This window comes from Lotus japonicus, chromosome 1, assembly GCF_012489685.1.
Source record: "Lotus japonicus ecotype B-129 chromosome 1, LjGifu_v1.2".
NCBI lineage: Eukaryota > Viridiplantae > Streptophyta > Magnoliopsida > Fabales > Fabaceae > Lotus > Lotus japonicus.
Window position 1 is genome coordinate 136,399,554 of NC_080041.1, and position 23,224 is coordinate 136,422,777.

The 23,224-nt window shown below is 36.6% G+C and overlaps 6 protein-coding genes across 9 annotated transcripts; 1 reads left to right on the forward strand and 5 right to left on the reverse strand.

Moving 5' to 3' along the window:
* Nucleotides 1–64: 64 nt before the first annotated feature.
* On the reverse strand, nt 65–979 carry LOC130731390 (non-specific lipid-transfer protein Cw18-like). Its single transcript, XM_057583675.1, has 2 exons — nt 522–979; nt 65–365 (listed from the first exon to the last, which is right to left on the reverse strand). The coding sequence occupies exons 1-2, from the start codon at nt 875–877 to the stop codon at nt 341–343; spliced, it is 381 nt and encodes a 126-aa protein (XP_057439658.1). The 5' UTR covers nt 878–979; the 3' UTR covers nt 65–340.
* A 1,092-nt stretch (nt 980–2,071) lies between these two features.
* Nucleotides 2,072–4,526, forward strand: LOC130731392 (uncharacterized). Its single transcript, XM_057583678.1, has 3 exons — nt 2,072–2,813; nt 3,420–4,011; nt 4,090–4,526. The coding sequence occupies exons 1-3, from the start codon at nt 2,158–2,160 to the stop codon at nt 4,234–4,236; spliced, it is 1,395 nt and encodes a 464-aa protein (XP_057439661.1). The 5' UTR covers nt 2,072–2,157; the 3' UTR covers nt 4,237–4,526.
* Nucleotides 4,527–4,631: 105 nt separating this feature from the next.
* LOC130731393 (putative RING-H2 finger protein ATL21A) lies at nt 4,632–6,823 on the reverse strand. The gene is made up of 2 exons (XM_057583679.1): nt 5,754–6,823; nt 4,632–5,296 (listed from the first exon to the last, which is right to left on the reverse strand). The coding sequence occupies exons 1-2, from the start codon at nt 6,406–6,408 to the stop codon at nt 4,860–4,862; spliced, it is 1,092 nt and encodes a 363-aa protein (XP_057439662.1). The 5' UTR covers nt 6,409–6,823; the 3' UTR covers nt 4,632–4,859.
* Nucleotides 6,024–15,528, reverse strand: LOC130731391 (histone-lysine N-methyltransferase ATX3-like). Of its 2 annotated transcripts, XR_009016664.1 has the most exons (25): nt 14,479–15,528; nt 14,158–14,213; nt 13,922–14,072; nt 12,852–12,959; nt 12,680–12,754; nt 12,509–12,577; nt 12,322–12,407; nt 12,123–12,215; nt 11,479–11,614; nt 11,172–11,244; nt 10,925–11,024; nt 10,666–10,790; nt 10,104–10,249; nt 9,497–9,601; nt 9,236–9,294; nt 8,945–9,158; nt 8,693–8,776; nt 8,528–8,575; nt 8,322–8,411; nt 8,127–8,213; nt 7,351–7,425; nt 7,068–7,168; nt 6,821–6,911; nt 6,282–6,347; nt 6,024–6,160 (listed from the first exon to the last, which is right to left on the reverse strand). XR_009016664.1 is itself a non-coding variant. In XM_057583676.1 (24 exons), the coding sequence occupies exons 1-23, from the start codon at nt 15,103–15,105 to the stop codon at nt 6,821–6,823; spliced, it is 2,799 nt and encodes a 932-aa protein (XP_057439659.1). In that variant the 5' UTR covers nt 15,106–15,528; the 3' UTR covers nt 6,209–6,347. The 2 variants fall into 2 exon arrangements, 1 of the variants encoding a protein (XP_057439659.1); XM_057583676.1 differs by lacking the exon at nt 6,024–6,160 and having other exon boundaries at nt 6,209–6,347.
* Nucleotides 15,529–17,014: 1,486 nt separating this feature from the next.
* On the reverse strand, nt 17,015–20,473 carry LOC130731394 (cytochrome b561 and DOMON domain-containing protein At3g61750). 3 transcript variants are annotated; one of them, XM_057583681.1, is made up of 5 exons: nt 20,165–20,462; nt 19,157–19,550; nt 18,563–18,849; nt 17,826–18,132; nt 17,015–17,529 (listed from the first exon to the last, which is right to left on the reverse strand). In XM_057583681.1, exons 1-5 carry the CDS (start codon nt 20,390–20,392, stop codon nt 17,525–17,527), a joined length of 1,221 nt encoding a protein of 406 aa, XP_057439664.1. In that variant the 5' UTR covers nt 20,393–20,462; the 3' UTR covers nt 17,015–17,524. The 3 variants fall into 3 exon arrangements, with proteins under 3 accessions (XP_057439664.1, XP_057439665.1, XP_057439663.1); XM_057583682.1 differs by lacking the exon at nt 17,015–17,529 and adding an exon at nt 17,540–17,754 and having other exon boundaries at nt 19,352–19,550; nt 20,165–20,473; XM_057583680.1 differs by lacking the exon at nt 17,015–17,529 and adding an exon at nt 17,543–17,754 and having other exon boundaries at nt 20,165–20,465.
* A 763-nt stretch (nt 20,474–21,236) lies between these two features.
* On the reverse strand, nt 21,237–23,013 carry LOC130731395 (uncharacterized). Its single transcript, XM_057583683.1, has 2 exons — nt 22,813–23,013; nt 21,237–22,314 (listed from the first exon to the last, which is right to left on the reverse strand). Exons 1-2 carry the CDS (start codon nt 22,867–22,869, stop codon nt 21,655–21,657), a joined length of 717 nt encoding a protein of 238 aa, XP_057439666.1. The 5' UTR covers nt 22,870–23,013; the 3' UTR covers nt 21,237–21,654.
* Nucleotides 23,014–23,224: the final 211 nt, after the last annotated feature.

Sequence of the window (23,224 nt, forward strand, 5' to 3'; positions counted from 1 at the left end):
TTAGAGCTACCTTAGTTAACAGCGATATCTGTTACTTTCTTAGCCCCAGTGAAGAACCAATCTTTCACAATTTTTAATGAGAACTACTTCATGGAGCAGTACCAAATAAAGAGAAATAAAAGAAACCAAAGGAAAAAGGAAAAAAATAGAAATTTGGAGAAAAATATATAGATATACTTTTATTCTGTTGGCAAGGGAGGTTTCATACATATATCTTTATTTATGCATCACTAATAGTCATACATCCCTGGTTGACATTTATTTAGTTTTCTACTTCCATGTAAGATTCCCTTGTCGTGTTTCCAGTGGCAGCACTTCTCTGTGAACATTAGAAGCAGGATTAACTGTACTTCGCAAAGTTAACTCTGCATGAATATAAAAAGGAAACAATTACCATCATGTATAAAATAAGCCACTTATTACCGAATATGACATGACACAGTAAGTGAAAATTTATCTATTCAATGCAAAAGGCTATGGAAATCCCTCTACTGTGAAAAATCCTAAGAGAACATGCTTACTTGGTGCAATCAGTGTTCTGGTCAATAGGAGGAAGGGTAAGAGGCACCCCACAATCTTTGGGAAGTTCAGATACACGATTGGGATCGTATTTCCCAACCTGGGCCAATCCTTGTTTCAAGCACTGGCATATAGCTGTTTTACCTTCTTGTGTTCCAGCTTCACCACTCAGCTTCTTGACACCATCGCAACATCCCTGAGAGGGGGAGCTGTTTTGCAACAGGAAGCTAGCACAAGGCGTGACCGCCTGGATAACCGCGGGACACGTGATTGTAGCCTGAGCTGCAGATATTGAAAGGAGAATCACAATGGGAAGAAGCCCAGCTAGGAAAATGGTTGCTGTTCTTGGCATTTTCATTGTTAATGAAGTAATAGGCTTTAGAATAGGTTGAGCTTGGGTTAATTACTTGACTGCTATTGATTAAGGACCAGATATATATAGAGAGAGAGAAATCTGTGAAGTTGTTTGGTTTGCTTGGTTCACTTAGATGCATGCAAACTTCATGACTTTCAATATATGCTAAATTATTGGAAGCACTAAGATGCCTTTACAAGTTTGTTTTACAAATATCATTCTAAATGCATGATTGATGAACCATGAGCCATGTTAGCCATAGGATTGCGGGATAGAAATCATCTATCTCGTTTCCGAATCAAGATCTCGTATCCCAAATATTATATCTCGTGTTTCAACAATGAAATTATGTAATGTCAATTAAAAAAATTATAGATAGGACAAAAAAGATAGAAGATTTTCTCTAGTTCTCTATTCTTTTTTTTTTGAACAGTTTAGTTCTCTATTCTTAAGCAGACCAAGTATGCAAATGCAGGTTTTTTTACACTTAAGAATATTAAAACCGAAATAAACTAATAATCTCTCTTTTTTACCCATTAATTGAAATAATAATCCAGATGCTCACTAACTTGACTAACTCTTTTTTTGAAACTAACTTAAGTAGAAACTGATTACATGGAGAGAATCTACATGAGTAGATTTAAGTATAAAGGAAATTATAAATAATTAATTATATTGTTTATACAAATATGTGGAATTCAAAGAAACTATCACCAATAATAAGAAAGAAATCGAAAAAAAAGTGTTTTTTTTCTCATTGATCTCGCAGTTTCAACCAGGGTGGTGAAAACAATTAGTTTGAATGTAGAAACCAATGAGAATAAGAAAAAAAATATAACAAAACTAAAAAAACTAATCAATTTGAATTCTTAAACATAACAGAAGATACTCTCTCTGATACTAAACAATTGCATTAATGCTTGTGTGAATGGAAAGACAGAGAAAGTTCAATTAAATAAGAGTTTTTTTTTGTTAAAAAATGAATAATGCACCGCAGACTTTAAGTCGGTTTTTTATAAAAAGGACTAAGATATACTACCTTTACCTTCTATTTAGTTCTTATACTAAGAAGCGGATGATGTAATTTATTTCAATTATCTTTTCATTGGGCTGTTACCCAATACTCTTTGTTTGGGCCTATTCAATCAAACACTTATCTATGGGCCGTGATTTATACCATAGTGAACGTTGACCGAACAAAAAATCAAACACTCTTCTATCTGATTACTCTCTCTCTCTCTCCTCGATTTCTCTGAATCCCTAATTCCCCCAAATCCTCCACCATGGAATCCGACGATAGCAAGAAGATGTACAACCTGTTCGTGAAGCACTTGGATGGCAAAACCCTAACCCTATTATTCCCATCTCCGATCCTCTACGCCACTTCCATCAAGGATCGCCTCTTCCAACTCACCGGAATTCCCTCCCAGCTCCAGCGTCTCGTCACCGGTTGCCGCCATCTAAACGACGAGAAATCGTTGCTATGTTGCTCGCCGGAAGAGGGGAACATGTTCCCGTCGGTGCGGCTGCTGCTGAGTCTGAAAGGCGGCAAGGGAGGGTTTGGCTCCCTTCTGCGTGGGGCGGCGACGAAGGCTGGGCAGAAGAAGACCAACAATTTCGACGCCTGCAGGGATATGAGTGGGAGAAGGCTGAGGCACGTGAACGCTGAGAAGAGGTTGGAGGATTGGAAGGCTGGGGAAGAGGAGAGGAAGCTGGAGAAGGTTGCTGAGGAGTTTCTGAAGAAGCAGATGAAGAATAAGGGGAAGAAGGGTGATGTCGATAGCGAGGCCCACAAGTATGTTGCTAAGTATAGGGAAGAGTCTGAACGCTGCACTGCAGAGGTTGCTTTGTCTGTTCAGGAAGCTTTGTCTTCTCTCAAGCGCAAGTCCTCACCATCCAATGCTTCCCCTCCCCGTGATGGCAAGAAGTTGAAGATATGGTAAGTGGTCTAGTTTTCCTTTTTCATTTCTCTATTATTAGATATACAATGTTTGCTTCAAAGGTTGCAACAGTATAGAACAGTACTAGGGCTACTTGTTGTTTACTTTAAGGTTACATACACATTTTAATAGCTCTTCAATTGATTGAGTAATTGGTGAAAATCGTGATACTGAAAATAGGAGTTAGATATATGATTATAGTAATTGGTTGAGTGATTCTGGAATAGTTATTAAATGCGGCAAAATGAGATAAAATGTCATGGATTTTTAAACAATAGACATGTTAGGAAAATGGGGAAAAGATATCTTTTATATGTAGTGTATGCATGTTAAATGTAGAACAAAACATGATACAGAATGAAGAAAAAGTTGGCACGTTTTTATTGAACTAGGTGCCGCCCTTACTGAGTGGGATAAGGCTTTTGTTGTTGTTGTTGTTGTTTATTTACCTAGGTGGGAATAAAGAAAGTTAGTGTGTGTGTCAATGGCTACTGTAGATAATATGATGAAACTTGATTTTTTATGGATTTGTGATATATTTTTATTGTTAGATTCTTGCGTATTCTATGGATTGTTATTGATCTTTGTGTTGGTGGATTTACTAGGATGGGGAAGAGGAAAGTGAATGAAAGCGATAGTGATGATTCTGATGTGGAGGAGACTGAGAAATCTGTTTTGTTAAATAGCCAGAATGAGTTGGGCTCAAATGAGGCTGAAGATAGTCCAGGGTCTGTAACTGGTGGGAAGCAGGATGAAGACTCTTCTGGTGCCGGCTCATTTGAAATTGGATGTGAAGAAGAGAAGGAAACTGTTGTGGAAGAGGGCAAAGTGGAATCTGTTGGAACACAGAATGGTGGAACTATTCAGGCCGAGCTGAGTGTTGCTGCTGAACCTGTGGTGAATGAAGAGATGATAGAGGCTAATGCTATGCCCTGTCCAGAGTCAGTGCTGTCTGAAATCAATGCTGAAGATAATGGTTATCAGGATTGCAATGGATCTGTTGCTGACAAGTCTGGTGGCACAGCTATTCAAGCCTCTGAAACTGTGACTTGTGCAGGCAAATCTAATGATATGGAGATTGATGGATCTCTTGAGCATAAAGCAGCAGTCAATGAAGAAAGCTCACCAAGCACTAGTATTCCAGCTTTGGAGGAGCCTCTGAATTTTGATGTTTTTAATTCAGCTACTGAACTTGAGGTATATTTTCAGAACTTATCTTATGATTTCTGTTGTGTGCTGTTTCATATAGATCCTGAATTTTGATGTTTTTAACAGGTTCTTGGCTTGGAAAAGTTGAAGTCTGAACTACAGTCACGTGGGTTAAAATGTGGAGGTACTTTGCAGGAGCGCGCTGCCAGGCTTTTTCTTTTAAAATCAACTCCCCTAGACAAACTTCCAAAGAAGCTGCTCGCAAAGAAATGAAAAAAACAGACTCATCTATCATTTGCGAAGCAGTTCCTTCTCTGTACAGAGCATCTTATAACTGTTCCTGCGTTTTTGTTTTGGCAGTCAATTGTATTTTGGCTTGGGGAACAGATAATGCCTAATGTGTGTTTTTTCTGTTCGTTTTATTGTTGTTTGTGGGCTGTATTTAATATAGCAATAACATTACCAGCAGCCAAAGGAAAGCTGAACAATGTATAACCCAAGACTCGTGCATTATGAACAAGTTCAATTTTGCGTTTACATAATAAATAAATCACTATTACCAATGGCAGTTGTTAGTATTATTCAATCATTATATTACTAAGTTCCCAATCTTTTTACATGCAAATCACCCAAATCTGACATATCTTTAACCTTTGCAAGTGTGACTAACGAACAATGAGAGCAGCTGGATTTTCTCCCCCAGATTTTGCATTGTGAGCACATAATGAGTGAGATTATGTTTGGATATCTGTTATTACTATAGTATACAAAGTTGTCAGCACGCATTTAAAGATAAATAACGTGACTAGAACTTGCTTTTATAAGTAAGGATATATGTAAGTTCCATCACATTGCACTTAAATTGTGTGGACATATACACTAAATTCATAATCAATCTAAGAGGTACTGGACACAACATGAACATGTGAAGGGGAGGGAGTGTTGCGGCATAGTGGGCATGTACCATTCATGCGAAGCCATTCATCTATGCAGTGAGCATGGAAACAGTGCGTGCATTCAGGTATGCATCTAATGGTGTCTTTGCTTTTGTACTCTGACAAGCATATAGAGCAACACAGGTCATTGAGTCCTGGTAATCTTCTGCTCTCACCTAATACAAGTTTCTGATATGTCTCGATCGTAGACTCGTCCAAACCCATCCTAGTATTATCTTCTGTAGTTTGCAGTGATAGTGCAACAACAGTTCTGGATGTAATAACTCTTCTATGTCCGTAGTACACAAAGCATGCCAACACAATGACACAAATCAGAGCTGGTCCAACAGCAGATAATATACTGAGTTTATAAACTCGACCATGTCGTGATTCGCGACCTGAAAATATACGAGTTACTCAGTGATCAATGAATATGTTATACTTAGAGCTTATTTGGATGCGGACCAAAGAGCATTCATTGAAACTTATTCAATGTTTTTTTTAGCAAGTGACGTCAACATCGAAACTGGATCATAAATTCATAATCGCTGACTTTACGAGGTTTTCATTAATTTACAGCTAGTAATTTAGTACCACAATGTAAATGAACTTTTAAGTCAAAAACAAACAAAGAAAAACAAATAGTATGACATCAAATCATTGACTTGATTTTTATAGCTAGGTCAAATCTATGCGTTATGGCCCACCTGAGATTGGCAACTCCATTGGAAATATGAATTAGTCATAAATTTGTTTTTTTTAGTCCTTTAAAAAATTTGGATCATCAAGTTTCTGATTTTGCAAATGAGTTGACAAATGGGATAATTCAGATGGAAAATAAGACAACATAGTTACCCGGTTGTTGATCATAGAAACAAAGAACTTGATCACTGTGTCTGCTCTCAAACCTGCACATGCCACCTTGTGATTCGCACTGTCTACAGTCAGGTGAATACCATGTCAACCAAAGATCTTCACTTAGGTGATCTCTGACATTTGCAACTGGAACTGAGAGGTTTCTAATAACATTGCAGGACTCAGGCAATGGATTGGTCAAGTTCACTGAAAGAACAACTGATACAAAATGTGTCGAATTGCTAAGACACTCAACAGGAATGAATTGTGACCCCATGTTCTGAGTTGGGCAGCTTATGAAGGTGTAGCTACGGAGAAGAATGGCAGTGAAGGGAGAACCTGAAAGATTGAGGCTTTGAAGACGATTAGGAAGGCAATCATCAGGGTCATAGACTTGTATCTGCTGTCTGAGATAGTTGATATTGCGGACATACAAGTTTCCGGTATGAGGGAGTATTAGAACAATTCTGCTATCATCAGTACAAGTTAAATTGAAACCAGGATAGCCACAATGAGGCTGTTGCTGACCTTGAAATCGGAAGGGGAAACGAATAAGGATGTTATTATCTCCGCATGAAGAATATTGGCAATCACCTGAGGCAGATATGACAAGACAAAACATGAACAAGTGAAAGAGGAACATCAACATGTCCATTGATTTTCAGATGAACAAATCTGTGGTGGGGAAGGGAACAGGGACCAGCTTGTGAAAATCATGAATCCGTATTTTGAAACCCATTCATCCAATTTAAGAAGCAAAACTGAAAGTCAAATGATATCAGGCTTTGAAGACGATTAGCAAAGCCTGAAATGCACATAATATGTCCGATGACCTAAATTGTTAGCCAAAGTCATAAAATTGAATATGCTGGAAGACTTGGCAAGTGAAAAACAAAAGCTTCCAGCTCATAGCTGGCAAATTTTCCTTTAATTGTATAATTAGTGTACACATCTACAAATTAATTTAACTACAATTTTTTCAAAAAAATACAAGCTCAATGGACATATATTTCCTGTAAGATTTGGTTAGTGCAACTGTCCCAGGTGCAAAACAATGTCAAACCAACCTAGTTCATAAATTTCCTACAATCAGGGGCTTTGCAGTGGCAGGGAACCTTGCGTCCCTCCCGCTCATCCGGATCAAACAAGTAATCATACCTGTTAAAAAAGAGGGCAAAAAATGGTTAGACTGATCAAAATCTTCATTATTAAACCGGAAAAAGAAAAGCCTTTCAAAATGCTGTCATATGACATCAATGTGCAAGATGGCTTATGTGAGGAGACATAAAAAATATACAACTTAACAAGCCATACATTAGTTCTTCACCAGCAGAAATATTGGTCTTGGCAATAAGAACAATCCGGTTCTCATGATCACCCAAACACATAATCCTTGCATAGCAGTTTGGCATGCACTGCAGCAGGTCACATTGTTGAATCATTATCTTTTTCAGAAACATACATTGTATATAATACAAAATTAACGTTTCACACTTTTTTTTGTAGATTTTTGGAGTAACGAGCAACTAAAGTACAAAGTAAGAAACTACTAGCACCACCAAAAAACCAAATATGAGATTAATCAGAAATAACTTACAGAATGGTTTATTAAACGTGCAATATTGCCCTTATCTGTTGCATCAATTACCACTTCCTCGCTAATCTTGAAGAGCTGCATAATTTATTTCACAGGATTGAGATCAGGCACAATGAATCCTAAAGTTAACAGTAAACATGAACAGTTCTAAACCATGCCTTAACATGTTTATAAGAGTGCAAATAAAGCATAATAGAACTCTACATGATTATAGAATAGGTTTCACGGTTGTGTTTGGAATCATTAAAAGACAAATGATTTTATTTTTTAAATTCTATTAAATTTGGATTTGAAATGACATAGATATCAATTCCCAGCCCAGCACCACAGAAATGGTCCAAGCCTATCAAGGTTCCTATCACAATTCCCCATATCCTCAACTAGAAAGTTTAGCTTGCTTGGGCTATCTCAACTCTCAAGGGGGAAAAGAGAAAAAGAAAAAATGAAATCAATTTGAACTTTTAGAAAAGATTAAAATAGACTTGATTTTATTACACTTTCACCCTTACAAAATTGATGACTTGAGATCATTAAATTTGATAGCATTTCTAAATCTAAACCATTGAAGTCCTTGAGAGTTGAGAAAATAGAAAACACTTAATTACTATTTTTTAAAGATTCTCTGCGCAATTTGATTTACCAGTCAAATGAATATCATTTTCTACTATACAAACACAATGTGAAGCAGCAGTCAGCAGACACTCAGACAGCAAGTGGCTGACTGGCTGGGAGTATAGCAGACAGGACAGACATCGACAACAACTTTCAAGACTCACATAACAATCTTTGTCTTCTGAATGGTACTTTGCTTCCCTCAGATCAGCAACACTACGCCTTACCTGCTCACCACGATACTCAACAACCTGCATACAGGGACAAGAAATCCATGGATGTATGTCTATCAGATGAAACTGCAGGCAAGTATCTATCTTACACTTTAGTGACCATCATAGATTTATACAATAGGTTACCATTTCTCCTTCTTGCAAATCTCTACGAGCAAAGAGGCCCCATCCATGAATACTTGATTTTCCAAAGCAAACTCTGTGGTTTTCAGTTTTCTGAAACCCCAAAACATCAAAGGTTAAACAAAAACAATAGATGATTTAAATTTAAAAATAAAAAATTAAGATACTAAAATGAAGATTTAACCATAGAAAATGGAGAACTAACTAACATGTAAATGGTGCAGACGTTCCTTGAAAGAAGAAAACACTTCAGCAACCTATCATAAAACAAGATTAGAACTAGGAAGATATGTTTTCTCGACCAAACAAAAAAATAAAATAAAAAATTTGTGTTGTACAATCACAACTCAAAAACATCAGGATAAGAATATCACCTTATTGCTGTTCAATTGAGTTATTGCATTTAAAGAATGAAGGTTCGGCCCCCCAAGCAAGTGCATTACTGCTGCATCTCTCTTCTGACAATATAGGAGAAATGTATCGAATGAGACCAAACTAAACAAATTAGAATATGTAATTAACTAATTCTATGCAGCATAAATACCGCTATGGACTATGACTCTAAAACAGAAGACTAGAGAAGTTAATATAAAATTATGGCTGCAGTAGTATGCTCTTATAAGCACCTTACTGGGAGACCTTATGTACACACGACACCTGGCAGCAGATAGAGGCTCAACATCATAACTTTCAGAGGTTGGAGGTTCAAGGAGCTCCATATCCTTTGATGAAACCAAACTTGAACCACTAAAGCATCCCTTGTGATTTTGAAGCGAAGTTCTTGGAGAGAATACCCCTTGGGGTGTACGCACAACCAGTACAGAATCTGGATTTGGGACCCTAAAATGAAATTGAAAACGTTTTTTAAAAAACAAATGGAAATTGCATTAGCATAATTTAATGACAAGAGCCCAAACCTGTGAACTGCACAGTATATTAGCATTCTTTGAGTCCCATTCTTCTCTGTCGAATTTAACTGTAAATTTAAACAATATTAACATATTTCCTCAGCAGAGGTAGTACTCAAATTAAATGCTAGCTTCCATAGATATCTGTATATTTAAATTGGAAACCTAGATGATCCCTGCCCTCCACAAGAAAGAGCAAATTAAGAAGAAAAAGTAGCAGTTTCAGATCAATGACCAGTTCACATTAATTAGAAGGACAATCAAACTTACTTCCATGCTATACCCCATTCTTGACGCGCACATCACATGAAAATATGTAGCACACTTGCAACAACTTGTACAGGAACCATGGCTTTGTTTACAGATTACACAAGTCTGCAGTCAATGTATACAGGAAACATTAAAAAAAAGAATGTGAGAGTGTTAACCCACCCAGACCAAATGAGAAAAGGTTCCCGAACAATAAACAAGCAATCTCATCAATATCATACTGCCCAAATTTGAATAAAACACATGGGGAGGACGGTTACTATCTCTGTTGAATTGAAGGTGGAAGATAACTTATGGAATGTTCAGACGTACAGAATTACATTCAAGTGGAAAGCGTTTTGGAAAAGTAATTTCGTAAGAACGAGTTTGGATAGGGTAAAAAGGTCACGTCACGGTGGGGGTATGAAATGACCAAAGTGAAATATTATCACTGTATGATTACAATTTTTAGACTTTTTTAATATCGCCCTAAAACAATGTATTCTGCAGAGTTAATAAAGCAAGCACAAAATTTAGTCCTTAGGGTACTGCTAGAAAGCACATTGCAAACTTGTAGCTGAAACCCCCTGACAAAAACTTTCAAGAAAACCTTAGCCTTATATTTTACCTTCAAAAAGGAATTGGGAGGAATCTTAAGAATTCCAGAGGCAGGTTCCATCGCCTCATGGTTTCTGAAAATAACTTCAGGCCGAAACCAAGCACATGTCACGTGAACCCACAACATCTCCACATCAGTAGGCTTTAGTGCACCACCTGCAAATCATTTCCCCCATATTGTAAAAGCAAAATAGCAATAGATGACAGCATTGGCTATGGAGGAAAAATTATCAGGAGAAAAATAGGTCATATTCAATAGTAAGTGGACAAGGTTAGAACTTCAGACATAATCTTAGTCATATTTGTATGACGCATATAAGAGGATTCTCCTTAACCATAGGCTAAATTGATTTGCATGCATAGATTGGTATATTGAGATTGATGATCCAACAAACTCAAGCCAATTGATGATGATCCAAGAAAGTCAAGGCAATCCTCATGTGTATTAAATTGCCCATTTATCAAGGAAGAATTAGGGTGTTGGATCCATTACTACTTCCATAAAGAATTTAACAGCATGTGATACAGTAAATACGTCAGACTACAGAAAATGCTAAATGTAGATGGCATGCCTTTTACTGGACAGAGGCAACACTCTCGTTCAACATCAGGAGTTTCACAGACTCTACAAACCCAGGAAGTAAAATCTTGAACATTCCTTGCTCCATAGCACTCTTGGTGGACTGCAATTTGGCACCTGCACAATGAACAATTAAAAAGTAACTGACTTTACATCCTTTGTAGAAAGCCCTGTAGTTCAGAAACAAAACTTAAAATATCCACAATAGATCCATAATTCAGATTAAAGATCATGAACAATGATAAAAACACCTGTTACAGATAATAATTTTGTTATCTTCCCAATCTTCAACCCATCTGCAAATGGCACATCTTTCTGTTGTCCAATTTGCATAAACTGGCTCATACTTCTCTGTGACAATAAGGTAAAGTAAAATAAGTTTTACCTTTTCAAATATATATTTAAAAGAAAACATGAGACTGCATTGTACCCTACAACCTGAACAATTAAAAGAACTGAAGGCTTCAGTATTTAAGAGTTTATATAATACACATTTACCTTGCAAAAACGAAAGCACTTGTTTCTGATCTAACTGCAGGAAATTTCCAGGTTGAGAATTATGTTCTGAGATCTGAAGGAATTTACTTTGTTAGTTCAAAAAATGAGAAAGAGGCACACACATATCGAACTATATCTTCATACTTAAAATTGGGAGAAGTTTGGAACTTCAAGTATTGTAAACAGAATTAAAGTAAATTAAGGGAGGATAATCATTCTTCATGGTTTATAATTCAAAACAGACTGACAAATATAATCCAACAGAAAAAATTGCCACGCCTCTAATATAGCAAGAACAGATACAAACCCATTTTATTAGTGGTTGCTTTGTGTTTGCTATTTTCACACTATATTTCCATTTTCTGGCTCTGCAACCTGCATGCCGCTCCCATTCAGTGAGTGTATGCTCCCTTGAACCACATGACCCACACTTACACATAACTCTGCAAGAAAATTTGATAAAAAATAAATTATATGTTTTTTTTCTGGAATGACACAGTGGCTAAATCACCAAAAGTTCTTTAATCAGTTCAGAAAATGTTTTGCTTGTGAACCTAGCCACATTTGTTAACAAATCTAGAGTCTAGATTGTGAGTAGTTTCCAGAAGATGTAATTTTTTGATGAGGAAAAAAGGAATTTAAATTTTAATAAGGATTACGAATCTAACTTTTCAAGGAATCCTTCATCAATGATTGTGAATGACCATTTGTAGGCATGTATGTATGCATGCATGCCTACATTCGTTGTGAGGAAAAAAATGTATAGACATAACAACAATATGAGATCCTGAAGAACAAGGGAAGGGAGAATAAAAAAAGAATCACAAGAGATGGATGAAGAGGATCTCTGAATATAAATTATACAACTTTTTCTGCACCCAGGACAGTAAATCAAAATATTTAAATTAGGTTATCAAACCCCATAATATAAAAGAAGGGTTGAAGGCATACAAATGAAGCTCTGGAATATAAACTCCGTCCATGCCATTACACACCACCGCTAGCTTTTCCGGTAGCACAGGTTTTTGGCTATTATCCATTGACCTGTTCCAAAAAAATGCATCACATGATAAGATTAAAAGAATAAAGTCAAAATGCTGAATGCCCCTGAAAGAATGGGAAACGGAAGTAATATATAATTGCTCCATACTTAATTTGTGGTGTTTGTGCTGCTGATAATTTACAATTAAACTTTCCCCTGCATTCTGGGCAATAGTATTCCATATTTTCCAGATCCTGTATAAAAAATCAGCAGTCATCTTTCGTACTATTTTGAACAAGGGAAATCAAATAGGAGAAAAAAGATACATAGCGCCACGTTAATCTTAATACAATACCTTGAAAAGTTTGCTGGAAATTTTGTCACACTCCGCATGCACCCAAACATTGCAACCATCACAGCATACCTAAATCAAATAGTTCAACCACACAAGATCTCAAAAGTTTGATCTTTTATTAAATATAAATTAAATCAAGCAGACACTTGATGGAGTAGCAGCCAATCTCACCCAACTTCCACCATCTGAATGGTGCCACTGCCAAATCTTTTTGCAAATGCCACAACATTGTTTTGATTTTAGTAACTGTTAAAGCAGAACCAAAAGTACGAAAATTAAATGTCAGCAATAAATTCATTCAGTCAAGAAATTGAAGACATCTTAAATAAGTCATTTGCTGTACCTTTGCACAAGGTTTACAATAATACTGAGGAGCACAGCTTGAATCCTTAATCTTTTTCATGCTTTTGTACGGCAACATCAAACCACAACCAGCGCAAGACGTTGTCTCCTGCAAAAATTATTGACTGGATAAAAATCTAGATTCAACCAGACTTTGGAAATATTTAGTAGGAATTACTGTGAGTGTCATCTCTCATGCAGACTGATTTCAAAAGGATTAAAGACAAAACGCTTGCGCTAAAAAGGAGCCAAAGCAAGCCATAATAATTTATCTATGGAGTTGTGTACATATTATACTTATAATAACTTTTGATTACAAATTCTCATTAAATAGATTACAAAATTTGATACAAATTGAGTTATTTGGACTTGTCTCGAAAAAATATTTTAATATTTAACATATGTTAAAAAATATAATGAACTATTAATGATAAAATTATCCCTATAGTCTAAAATTAATAGGCATGGTTACTAAAATAATTTTATATAATTTAATGGTTAAAGTTTGAAAATTCTTACAAAAAAAATTAATAAAATAATTTATTTGAACTTAATCCTAGAACGGGATTGTCTAAATCACCTATGAGGGTGATTTAACCCCATCCAAGGTGGACCAATATAATTTATGATAGGTGACTTAGGAGCAATTGACATCAGTTGAAAAAATCATGATACTATTAGTCCCTTTGATTTTGCATTTTGGGCCACCCAAAAAATGACAGCTTAATCATATGATAGCAAGCACAATTTAAACTTCTGATGTTTCATTCTATAGTTGTTGGTGATTCATTTTTATTTTACATGTTACTCCATGAGACATGTTCAGAAATGATTTACTACTTAAGAGACCAGGAATATGTAATAGCTAAGCTAGGGCGCATATGTCATAGGCACTCCCTAGTCCGTCCTTGCCCTTCCTTCTAAGATGACTAATGCGGTATAGCCTGTCATCTATATTACTAGTTCACAACACAACTATAAATCTTCTCATCAAAAAACGGATCATGATGATGCTCTCATCCTCAGTCATTATTACACACAGCACTTAAGTGGAGGAAATAAATATTATACCTGGTTTTCACAGTGATGTTCCTGATCAACATAGGACCGTGCACCCTCCAAGTGTGAGTCCAGAATGCCTTCTTCTGCTAGCATTGCCTCCTCCATTGCCGCTTGAAACTCACTTGGCTTGCTCTTGAATAATTGGGTCTGCCCCTGAAATCTAAATGAATATGAATTTCAATGAGTAAGTGCCAGCCAGCCAAATACTCCTGACTCCTGTAGAAACAAATATGGTTACCACATACCTATCCATGAATTCCAAGAAGGGGAATATCATCCCCTGCTTCGCCCATGCATAATCCTGCCCAGTACCAACATCATTCAATTAGATTTCAACAGTAAAAACAAAAAACAAACAATCCCATTTTTGAGATACCTAAACAATATCAAGATCCCCCAAACAGCCCACTATTTTTCAGCATCTCTCTCTTTCTATCACATTGTATCATACATCAAATATATCACTTCTATTTCTTCTCTTCATTTATCTCTCTTCATGTCTACAAAATATTTTCCCAAAAACAAACAACAATTAACTAGTCAAACTGAGGAAAGGTGTAGATTACCCTTTGCTTTTCGTTATTTGAATAACCAAAGAACATGACGCAAGTTGCACCAGGAACACAACAGTTGAGAACCGATTCAGGAGCTTGTGACATGGGATCAATCACCACTGCAGGCCATGCAGGATATTGCTTCCCACATTTTGCCCAAACCACATCACCCAAAGCAAAATCCTCTGGCTTGAAAGTTTCCTTCCTCTTTTTTCCATTTCCATTATCACTCTCCGTTTTCACCAACAATGAACGACCCCCAGTAACCGTCGTTCTAATGCTCTTAAACTTGTTAGCAAGAGAATTTTCAGAGCCACATTCACTCCTCTTCCCTCCCTGCTTCACAGATCCCATTTCAACACCTCGCAAACTATTACTATCAATAACTGAATCCCTGAACCTGGATGGAAGAACCCGAGCGCGACCTCTCGATGAACGCAACAACGGAGGCGCATTTTCACGAGCAGCATTCAACTCCATAGGATTCGGATTCTGTCCTTCACTGGTGAAATCTTCATCACCGTCCACCCTCTGCTTCTTCGTAATCGGCGAATGCTCAGAGGCACAGTTCTCTTGTTCCTCTAGCTTACCCCTCTTCAGGTGCTGCATTTCAGCATCCAGAATCTCCTTGATTATCATCTTGTGATTGTGAGCAGACGCCAAAACCCTAATTCTGGGTGAAGCAGCTGCACACAATTCGTCGCGGCACCGGAATCAATCCAGAACAGAACACACACAAATCTGATGCCAAAACCCCAATTGAACAGTTAAAGAAAGCAAAATTTGGGTAACTCTTCCCCTTCGGGGATCAGACGTAGAAGGGGGGAAATGAATTGAAAAGCAAAACAGAAAGCCGGAGATACGAACGTTTAGGTTTATAGGTGCGGATCGATTGTCGGGGAGGATGAATCAGAATGTAGAAGGAGAATTCCGAGAAAATGCTGGGAAATTATAATTTTCCTGAGAAAATTTGAGATTAGAATCAAATACTAAGAAGAGATGGTGTGAGTAGTGACTAGTGACAGTGTGTGAGGATGAGGGAAAGCAAAGGAAATTTCATGGAGGGGGAGGCTCAAATTTGTAAATTTGAGGAAACCGCCAATTCTGAAAAAAAATTGGCGGCATCAGTGTTTTTAGTTTTTTTATACCAGGCATAGAGAATAGAAAAAAAAATCTTGCTATATTTTCCGATGTATAAAAAAAAAAATCTTATTTTGTTTGTAAAGTAATTACTTTTAACTTGTCACGCTTATAAAAAAAAACTTTTTAACTTATCACAACTATAAATTATTAATTGGATTTTTTATTGACTTTTTAAAGTAGGTAATTAATTATTGACTTCCTAGTTTTGATTTCTCTGATCAATTCTTATTAGAAAGGGACTGTGATATAAGTTGAAGCCTCACAGTGCGAGAGAACTGAATGAACCTTGATTATTAGTGTATGCAATGGTTTTTAGCCCTGCTAGTAAGTTACCGATGGTCATTGGTAATCTGCTGACAAGTCGACAACTGAGCTGCAAGCCATCATCAACTTTTTTTCAAAAGAGTTTGTTACACAAGGCCATAATCCGTCAAAAAATTATAGGTCTCTAATAATAGTATGTTATCTTGTAGTGGTAGTAGGAGGAAGATGAGAGATGTATGCATTGGAAAAGTTAGTAGTGATTTTACATTTGCTTTAGTGCATGAAAGATTGAGTTAGAGTTGAATAATGGTGAAAATTTGATGATAAAATTGAGAAATTTATAAATAAAGACAAGTGTTATATAGTAATAAAGTGGAAGTTGAAGATAGGGTCTAATATACTCTAGTATGTTCCAATGGTTAGGTTGTTCGTCTATTAAAGCAATACTTGAGTTCGGTTCATAACCTAACATTTTCATGGTGAGTTTGAGAGGTATACTAAGGATGGGTTAAAGAGGTGAGATAAAAAAGTATGTTGATGCCAGTGAGAGATGACAAACTATGAAGGATTGGCATGTCATAAAAAATATGATATGTAAAAATTGTAATCCCTGGAAGGGCATATACATAATTTAGATCTCAGAAATGGTATAGGGGTGCGTATCCAAGTCTCCCGAGCAAGTTTTTATTGGCACCGAACTACTCCATTTAAAGGAGTAGAGTAGAGTTGAACATGGAAATGTCACTTTCCCAGTTGTAATTTCCGGATCAGTTCTTTGCCTGGAAACGAATATGATGTAAGCTGAATCCTTGTATTGCGAGAGAATTGAATGAACCTTGACTGTGAGTATTTGTAATCGCCTTGTCATATTATTGTCAGTTATCTAGCGAGTAGCGACAACTATGCCCGCGAGCTATAGACAACTTTTTCCGATGAAGAGTGATGAAAATGTGGCGATAAATTTGAGAAATTGAAGAGAAAAACAATTTGAAATTGAAGAGAGTCCAATATACTCTAATTAATTTGATGGTGAGATTGAGAGGTTTAGTAACAATGGATTAAGGAGGTGAGATAGAAGATTTTGTTGCTGCTAGTGAGAGATGAGAAGTTATGAAGGATTGACATATAAAAAAAAATGATATGTAAAAATTGTAATCAATGACATAAAGAATTCGTATCTTATGAAGGATTGACATGCAGCCAACTCTGTATCTTAGTGCAAATTTCATAGGGCTATCAATTATCATAAACTCTTTTCTTGGAAGATCAATTTCTTGAAGAAGCGTTTCCTCTTTCTAATCTGGGGCAAGGAACTATGATTATGCCATTTGATCAGAATATATTCACTCACCAACCTGATTCTTAAGGTTCAACTCATTTTTACAGAAAAACAAGACAACAATATGGATGCAAACCGAGGTATTACATTCATAACCATGCGGCAGCAGAAACCCAATGAAGAAAGCAAAAAGGTGCAATCTCAAGTTCAAGTGAGGAAGCCAAGCCAAACGTTTGGATTCTCCATCTTGGCAAACTTCTAGTTGGCTATATATCTACATCCAAAAAGCTCAATAATCCAGCTCATGCCAATGTGATCTTTAGTTTGGATTTGCTGAATGGCTGCTTGTACGAGTAGAAAACTAAAACACATTCACCCTGCTTCATCATAGTGGTATGAGATACAATGATACAAATATGTTTGTTCTTCAGCGGAGTCCAGATTCCCCACGGTCAGAGGATCTTGCATTCACTGAAGTTAGGGGTTCTTACATATAGGTTGATTATAAGTCCACAGTAACCTCTTAAAATTGGAGCTTCCATGTTGTCTGACCTCGAATGGTCACAAATCCCTGACTTCAGTGAATGTAGGATCCTTGAGTCCTTCACGACAGTGAATCTGAATTCAACTTCAGTAATTGGATTAAGATATATTAATCAAGGGAAGAATGTACCTTTAGGTAGATTACTACTTGGAAAGTCAACCTCTCGCACTGAGTCCATTTGGAAGGTCGGAGGGAGAGAATGCTCTTTCCTTTTCAAATATGCCAATACTTCAAGAACAATAACTGAAACAATTATAACACTAACAAGGAATCCATAGCCTGTCTTCCAATCATTCCCTGCTCCCGCAGCTTGCATCCCCAACAATATGTTCAAGGCTGCAAAGAAAAGTGCCATTCTTCCAAACCAGCTGTGGTACAAATTCCAAATTTTGCGGATCTTGGTGTCCTTGTTTGGCCTCAATAAGAATGCCAATATCTGAACTTACATAGCTTAAAGTCAGCTTAATCAGTTATAAGGTACGTTTAGGTATCAGCTTATTTGGGTACACGTCTGGGCAAACAGGTTATCACAATAAACACTCATATTCATAACCTTATTTGAAAAGATTATTGGAATAGGCTTAAAATAGTTTAAAAGGTCGGTGTAAGAGCTTATTTATAAACTGCAACTTATGAAAATAAGCTCACAGGAGCCTACAATTAGGTTATAAGTTATTTTCATAAGTTTATCCAAACACTTGCGTAAATGTTTATACTATAAGATAATGCCAAATAAGTTCTTTCAAACATAGCCATAATGCATGTATATGAAGTTACTTAGCTTTTAGAGTCAGTTAAATTTGTCCTTAACAGAGTGATAATTAGAGGACTGAACATTGAGTATTATACATGAGTCAGGGGCTAACCTGAAGTATACTTAGCACAAGGACAAAGATGCCTATGCCTCTGTGAGCTGGTATGTGAACATGCATTTGGTTATAGAGTTGTATTCCAAGAAGGACTGTGATGAGCCCAAATGCAAATCCCACAAATTGAATGAAAGAATGTAGATAGAACCATACAGGGTCCTTATGTCTGAAGTACCTAGCAATGATTGCTCCTACAGGCATGATTAGGCCCCACCCTATTACACCCACTATTCCATGGCTCTTCCTCATCTTAATGAACCCATTGGATGCTGGATCAGTAGAACCTGAAAGTAGGGTTATTGTCAAGTTCATTCTGTGGGGTTTTTTTTATCATGGTATACTCTACATTGGTTTCAAGTCATATTGAAAAGCACCTATAAAAATTTTGAAACAAAAGAATGGCTAATTCAAGTATAGGTCTCGGGAATAAAAAGTTTTTCGCTTTGGTACCTAAAATTCATGATTTTGTGATGAAAATATGGAAGTTGAAGTCAAATTTTCCTTGAAAAACCTAGCCTACAGATTTGGAAATAGGTGTAACTTTTGCTACAACGTAGCATGATTGAAAAAATGGCACATCTGATTTTGCACCTGAAGAAAAATCAATTACAATTGCTGTCGTGGCATCATGCTTTGACAAATGGTGTTCATGTGGATGTCTAGTACCAAAAGCCAATAAAATTGGTTGCTTCCCAAACGGAACTGTTGTTTGCAGCTGAAATGCCAAATGAATGTCAGCCCCATTTATTGCCACAGCTGCTGGCATATTGTTTAGAGGAAGTTCACCTTTGTCCACAATGACTTCTGATGGCTTCCTGCCCCTTAAATAAAACTGCTTGATTTTTGCATGACCATGTTTATTAATCCACCCCACCATTGCACTGGAACCAACCATCATGCCATCTCTGGAAAATCCAATTCCCACCCACCCAACAGTGTAGGGAGCAGATAATATGATAGTTGTGGTATCACCAATCTTAGTGTACTGCAACAAAATCTCTCTATATATTAGATTCAAAGGGACAAACATAACAATCAAATAATCACAGTTTAATTTTGATAGAGTAAAACTCTTTTACAATGACATCCAATCATGTCATGCCAGATTAGCCAACTTCTTAGAAAATGTCACATAATTTAAAAATTTGATTAGTTTAGAATTTATTTTCTGAAGTAGCAAACAATCAAGGAACGTCAGTGTTAAGAAGTTTTACACTTAAAATACGTGTGAGTTTAATCCTAATAACAAACCAATAATTCCTTGATAAATTCTAGAACCCGCGAAGTTGTTTGAGATAGAGATAATAAAGCATTAAAATTCTAAAATAATGTGAAAAACATGAGGCCACCCTGAATCATAAAACAGATCATAGTAAACAAGTTTCAACAGAGTGGCTTCTTTGAGAATAATGAGTGAGTAACCCTGCAACAAAGCATTATAGTTCTAATAGCATGTTTGAAATTTTTTCTACAGTTGATTTTAAAGCCAAAATCAATGTTGGGAGAAGCTTATCCAAGAAGCTTCTGGATTTCAGATTTAATTCTAAGGAAACAAAAACTAAGCTAATCCAAACATGCTATAAGTCAACTTGAACTTACTCTCAATTCATAGGTATGCCAAACAGGTTTGCATATCATGGAGGATATATTCTGATAAGGTGGAGGGAGGAAAATTTGATAATTTATGTTCTTGCATGCACTTTCCGATGCAAAACCACTACTAATACTTCCATTGTCATCTGCTAATGCTATGATCTTGAAGTTCAGGACAAGATTCAAAATACACAAGCTGACAAAAGATGGGGTACTAGATCTTAGCTTTGCCATTCATAGACTTGATCCAGTGAGATCCAAGGCTGGGAACAATGATGTTACAAAACTGTAGAATAAGAGAGGAAATGTGAATACAAAGGCCTAACAAAACGGTTGAGATGTTTCAGTCTCTTACGTTTGAAGCTTGCAATTTGGTGGTTGTTGGTGGGTATATATAGTGGTTGGTACTGGGAGGTAATCATCATAACCTTCTATTCTTGAGAACTCTACATCCAATTGCATTTCTCTCCTTTCCTTTGGTGCTTTTTCCTTATACTTTCTACAAGCAATATTCATTCATACTCCAATAAATACATTCAAATGTTAAAGATTTCAAATTTAAATAACAAAAAATGTTTAAGAAGCTCAGATGCATCTGGGTGTCAGCTTTTGTCTAGTTATCTTCTCTGAAACAATGGGTTGCTATGTGTTGCTTCAGTAACAAGATAAATCGTGGGAAGTGTAAATTAACATTGTTTATCAAAATAAGATGTAAATAGAACTAGAAAGCTGAAGGAATTCACCAAATTAAGAGAACAGTTTCTGTTTTTTCTGACCTGTAGTGAAGCAACTTGGAACTGGCCAAATTTATTATCATTTAGTATTACATTAACGTTGAATATTTTTTATTTCGTTACAGATTTCTTCAAATACACATAGGAGGACGAGACAGGTTAAATGGCTCATAGCCTGTTTGGATACAGACTTATACAGACGGGTCCAATAGGTGCTCTTTGGTTTGCATCCAACTAGGTTGTTAGTCCATGTTTGATGTTTCAATTCATCCTATAAAAGACACTGTTATGGTATTTAATTTCCTATTAGCCATCAACTTTATGTAGCATTATGCGCTGGAACATTTGATGAACACAAGCCCTGCACTTCTTAGGTTCGGTTTATTATAAACCTTTCGATACATTTTTCGTATACTTATTCTTACTAATGCTAAAATACAGACTCAAAAGACTGCTTTATAAAAAGCATACATGAGCTCTGCTCCAATGGACAACTTCATATACTAATAGCGTGTTTGGTTCAGCCGTGGGAACATAATCACTAAGCTACAAACAAAATGTAGTTTTTGAAATTGGCATGCTTTGGATTATGTACCACCACCACTATAAACATGCTATAAAGTTGCAATTATTTCCTAGTAGTAGTTGGTTTCAACGTAACAGATTTTGGAGTCACCACATTGATATCAGGACCACAAATGCAGCCACATCAACCCGCATTTGTCCGCAATTCCGCGATACAGCTGAAACCACAATGGCAATTTAATTCCAAAACATGTCAAATTGTGGTACCCTGAATATATGTTCCTCACCACTCTCCTCATCAAACTTGGCAACCCACCTGCTCCTGCTTCTTCTTCTTTTACCATGGCCTCTGACCCCAATTATCTTGTCAGTTTCATCATTCTTGCTAATCAGTGTAACTTCCATGCCTTTCCCTATAGGATGCTTTAGAGACCTTACTTCTACTTCATCATCCTTAGTTCTCACGTAGCCTCGTGACCCTTTTCTATCACCAACCAAATTTTTTGCCACCACCACCGATCGCACGGGATTGACATCTAGCAAGCTGAGCAACCTTCCATAGCTTTCATATTTACAATCAACAAGGGAGAAATCAATGTTTTCATAGGAAGGCAATAGCTTAGAAGGGTCTTCAGTTCTGAATTCAACTTGGTCTTTCAGCCCAGAGTTCTTAATAACTTCTTCTGACTCATCAAGGACTGGCTCCGGGAGAATGCAGACCAGCTTTCCCCCGGTTTGTCGCGCAGCGGCTGCAAGGGCTATTGTTAATGGGGATGCACCGAATGCTACTTCCACTATGAGTTTGGCTTTCATCCCTGCTGCTAATGCTGATAGAAATTCATTGCTTCCAGGCTCTTGCACTCTCCAAAATCCATTTAGTCTTTTATGATTGTTACACTGTCAAGAACAAGGTATTAGATGAGTTAGTGTATGTTTGGAAATCAATGCAACATAAACAGACTTTTAAGCCAATTTATAAGAGTTGAAGTGCCCCTGAGACATCTATGGATGACCAAACACAACCTTAGCTATTTTGTTTTGTCACCATTGAATTCAAGAACATCCAAACACACAAAACTCCTAAGCATTGAGCACACTATAAATCAAATACACAAACATTTTAAAAGAACATCAATGCTTTATTGTATTCATTATAAAATTCAATTCAATTGCCTAATCTCATGGAGCCAGACATTCAATGAAACAACCTACTCTATATTTTATACAATTAACATTGAAAATCAGGATTGATCATTGATTCATGCCTTCTGTTGTCCGAGAAAAAGGATGAAGAAAATTAAAAGGAAGAATGGAAGAAGGTGCTTGTTAAAAATGTAAGAACTATGGAAGAACCAGATATATGAATAAGAAAAGAATGTAAAAAGGAATTAATACCAGTTGAAGGGCATCAAGGTAAGCCCTTGTAGCGCATGTTGCAGACCATTCCATCATGAAAAACAAACGAATCTTTGAAGTAAATTAATGAAAGTGAATGCAAACTAGAAATACACATTTACTTTTGGTCCTGAAACGATGTTGTCTTGCTACTAGGTGGTGTGGAACTTATTTATGTGCTTTTGTGTCTCATGAGAAATGAACTTGTTCTTGTGTTTGTACGCGTTTGCTAAACGGGGTTACGCACAAACCGTAGTCAAAACCGCGTATAGGGACCGAACATAGGGGATTTCTGTTTCCATTCTAATGCTAAATTTGTGGGAATTCCATTCCAAATATGCAATATCACACTCAACAGGATTTACGTGTTGTCTATTTATATTTTTTTTTTTGTTCACCAGTTCAAGCCTCA

Coding starts and splice junctions, on each gene's coding strand:
- LOC130731394 (XM_057583680.1), bottom strand. CDS start 20,392: ATGGCAAAGCTAAGATCTAGTACCCCATCTTTTGTCAGCTTGTGTATT. Junction 19,551..20,164: donor GGCATACCTATGAATTGAGA/GTAAGTTCAAGT, acceptor ATTTTGTTGCAG/TACACTAAGATTGGTGATAC. Junction 18,133..18,562: donor TTGTGCTAAGTATACTTCAG/GTTAGCCCCTGA, acceptor ATGTAAGTTCAG/ATATTGGCATTCTTATTGAG.
- LOC130731391 (XM_057583676.1), bottom strand. CDS start 15,105: ATGATAATCAAGGAGATTCTGGATGCTGAAATGCAGCACCTGAAGAGG. Junction 12,578..12,679: donor ATTCAGATGGTGGAAGTTGG/GTGAGATTGGCT, acceptor TATTTGATTTAG/GTATGCTGTGATGGTTGCAA. Junction 11,245..11,478: donor AGCAACCACTAATAAAATGG/GTTTGTATCTGT, acceptor AAATTCCTTCAG/ATCTCAGAACATAATTCTCA.
- LOC130731390 (XM_057583675.1), bottom strand. CDS start 877: ATGAAAATGCCAAGAACAGCAACCATTTTCCTAGCTGGGCTTCTTCCC. Junction 366..521: donor CAGAACACTGATTGCACCAA/GTAAGCATGTTC, acceptor ATATTCATGCAG/AGTTAACTTTGCGAAGTACA.
- LOC130731395 (XM_057583683.1), bottom strand. CDS start 22,869: ATGATGGAATGGTCTGCAACATGCGCTACAAGGGCTTACCTTGATGCC. Junction 22,315..22,812: donor ACCTTGATGCCCTTCAACTG/GTATTAATTCCT, acceptor TGTTCTTGACAG/TGTAACAATCATAAAAGACT.
- LOC130731393 (XM_057583679.1), bottom strand. CDS start 6,408: ATGGACATGTTGATGTTCCTCTTTCACTTGTTCATGTTTTGTCTTGTC. Junction 5,297..5,753: donor TTTCTATGATCAACAACCGG/GTAACTATGTTG, acceptor GTATATTTTCAG/GTCGCGAATCACGACATGGT.
- LOC130731392 (XM_057583678.1), top strand. CDS start 2,158: ATGGAATCCGACGATAGCAAGAAGATGTACAACCTGTTCGTGAAGCAC. Junction 2,814..3,419: donor GGCAAGAAGTTGAAGATATG/GTAAGTGGTCTA, acceptor TGGATTTACTAG/GATGGGGAAGAGGAAAGTGA. Junction 4,012..4,089: donor ATTCAGCTACTGAACTTGAG/GTATATTTTCAG, acceptor TGTTTTTAACAG/GTTCTTGGCTTGGAAAAGTT.